At 32.7% G+C, this 2,036-nt stretch overlaps 1 protein-coding gene across 1 annotated transcript in view; it reads left to right on the top strand.

Moving 5' to 3' along the window:
- The window catches only part of LOC117101620, a 3,401-nt gene extending 1,508 nt beyond the window's left edge, over positions 1 to 1,893 (top strand). The window contains exons 2-4 of the mRNA XM_033241624.1: positions 532 to 688; positions 1,219 to 1,275; positions 1,672 to 1,893. Coding sequence (XP_033097515.1) covers positions 532 to 688; positions 1,219 to 1,275; positions 1,672 to 1,893 — 436 coding nt within the window. The remainder of the gene's footprint in view (positions 1 to 531; positions 689 to 1,218; positions 1,276 to 1,671) is intronic.
- The last annotated feature ends 143 nt before the right edge of the window (positions 1,894 to 2,036 follow it).

The raw sequence follows: 2,036 nt of genomic DNA, 5'->3' as shown, positions 1-2,036 counted from the left end.
TATATATATATATATATTATAATAACAAGTACATTTTTGCCCAGGCTGTTTTACTGAATTTTAAAGGGTATTACATAGCACCGAAAAATAAGTTACGGATTGATATGTATGTATGTATTTATTTTTTTATTTATTTTAAACCACATTTGACATTTTGCCTAAACCTCAATTTGTTCTTTTTTTTTGAGTGGGGGGGGAGGGGGTTTCAGCCTCAATGTTGTTATAAAATGTGTATTGTAGAAACAGTACGGTAGTGTTTCTTAAAATAATGTTTACCTAGAATTATACTTTTGTAAATATCATATTATAATTTTATTATTCTTAAAAAAACTAATTACATGTTCAAAATCATAAACATTTTTTTGTTTTATAATGAATGGATGGATAAATGGATAAATAAATGCAAGCACGACGAAAGAACTAAAGCATGAAAGAACAAACAAAAGAAGGAACGAACAAATCAATTAAGGAATTATTCCAAATTCAACTAATGATTTGTAGGTAACGTTAATGAATTTTTCTATTTATTAGAACTTTACCAGGAGGCGGTAAGAAACTGAAGCAGCCTTCAGTCTCTTCACATTTCAGATGGGGTGGGGCTGAAGTACTGTCGACCATTGGACAAAATTGTCTATATGTGATGTGCGCTGAGCAATACGGTATCACGTACGAGAATTTTTATGAACAGGTGGGATTTAACGCGATTTTCTTTAATGAAAATAACATTAAGGTCTATGTTATAAATCAATGGCCCCTCGTGTTCAACACGATTGTCCGTAATATTTATCTTCTCATTATTTGTTTGTTTAATGTCCCAAAGAGTATAATGTCCAAAAATGCATTTTTTCTCTTCAAATATTGTAAGCATACATTAGGTGACATGTGTTTTTGTCTGTTTACTTTATTGTCTGGAAAATTTAGAAAACTTCATAAAACTTTTATCCATTCAAAACATAGAACTGTGCACTGATACTGTAGGCCTACATGTCTTTTGCTACGGAAGTTCCCTTTGCAGAATAATGATTACGGTTAATTCAACGAATGTTCACTACAGTACTATAATTTTTGCTATAGGTGTACTGTATGTATGACCAGTTTCCCTTGATAATTTCAGTGAATTATTAAACACAGAAGAAATACCAACTCGTGAAGACATTTTATACGTTTTACTTTTCATGTAATGACTGAACGTCAAGGTTTTTCCCTTTATTTTTTAAGGTCGAAGATGAAGTAGAGATACATCCTCCCCCCAAAAAGTCAAGAATTATTCCACTGGTAAGTGTGATGTCTAAACACAGACATTTTCTTAAATATGCAGTAAGTGAAGTTCATAAAGTATTTTTATATCGAATAAGGGCTTTTGCATGTCAAAGTGTGTTTGGTATAATAATAGTATTTTGTTTTTTTTTATTGTTACAAACGTAGTTAATGACGACATTGTGGTGTAGGTAGTAATGAAAAAAAAGGTCTAGACTAGTGAAATATAAAGACACCGTCTTAACCTGCACAACCGTCACCACTATCGCCACCACTGTAGAGCCTGAAGTAATCGACAGTTCTTAGTTACAGAAATGCTCAGATATTGGATTACACATTCTTGTATTGTAAACAAATCGAGAGAACATTGATCAACATTTGTGATTGTTGAAATTAATATACATTAACCCGCAGGATTCAAGTGACGATGATGACTTGCCTGAAATATCGTTAGATGATCCAGGAAGGTCTGTTGCTACAGGACGAACTCTTCCGCTCAACGCCACTGAGGAAGGCACTGGATCTTCTAGCTCAGGCCAACGAACTGCGTCCAATATCACTCATCAAGCAAGTGCGTCAACCAGCACAAGCACATGCCAAACAACTGCATCCGCCGCAAGACAACACTATCAGTGAGTAACGTACACCGACACTATCGGCGTTTGAACATTATAACTTGTCATTTTTGTTAAAATTGTTTTTTTTTTTCTTTCAATATGTACATATATATATATACATATATGTATATATATATTATATATATATATTTATATATATAT

This window comes from Anneissia japonica, unplaced genomic scaffold (genome assembly GCF_011630105.1).
Source record: "Anneissia japonica isolate Jap-2015-1 unplaced genomic scaffold, ASM1163010v1 scaffold17412_len611537_cov169, whole genome shotgun sequence".
Classification (NCBI taxonomy): Eukaryota; Metazoa; Echinodermata; class Crinoidea; order Comatulida; family Comatulidae; genus Anneissia; species Anneissia japonica.
Note: the sequence above shows the minus strand (reverse complement) of the source record. Positions and strands in the feature narration are given on the sequence as shown.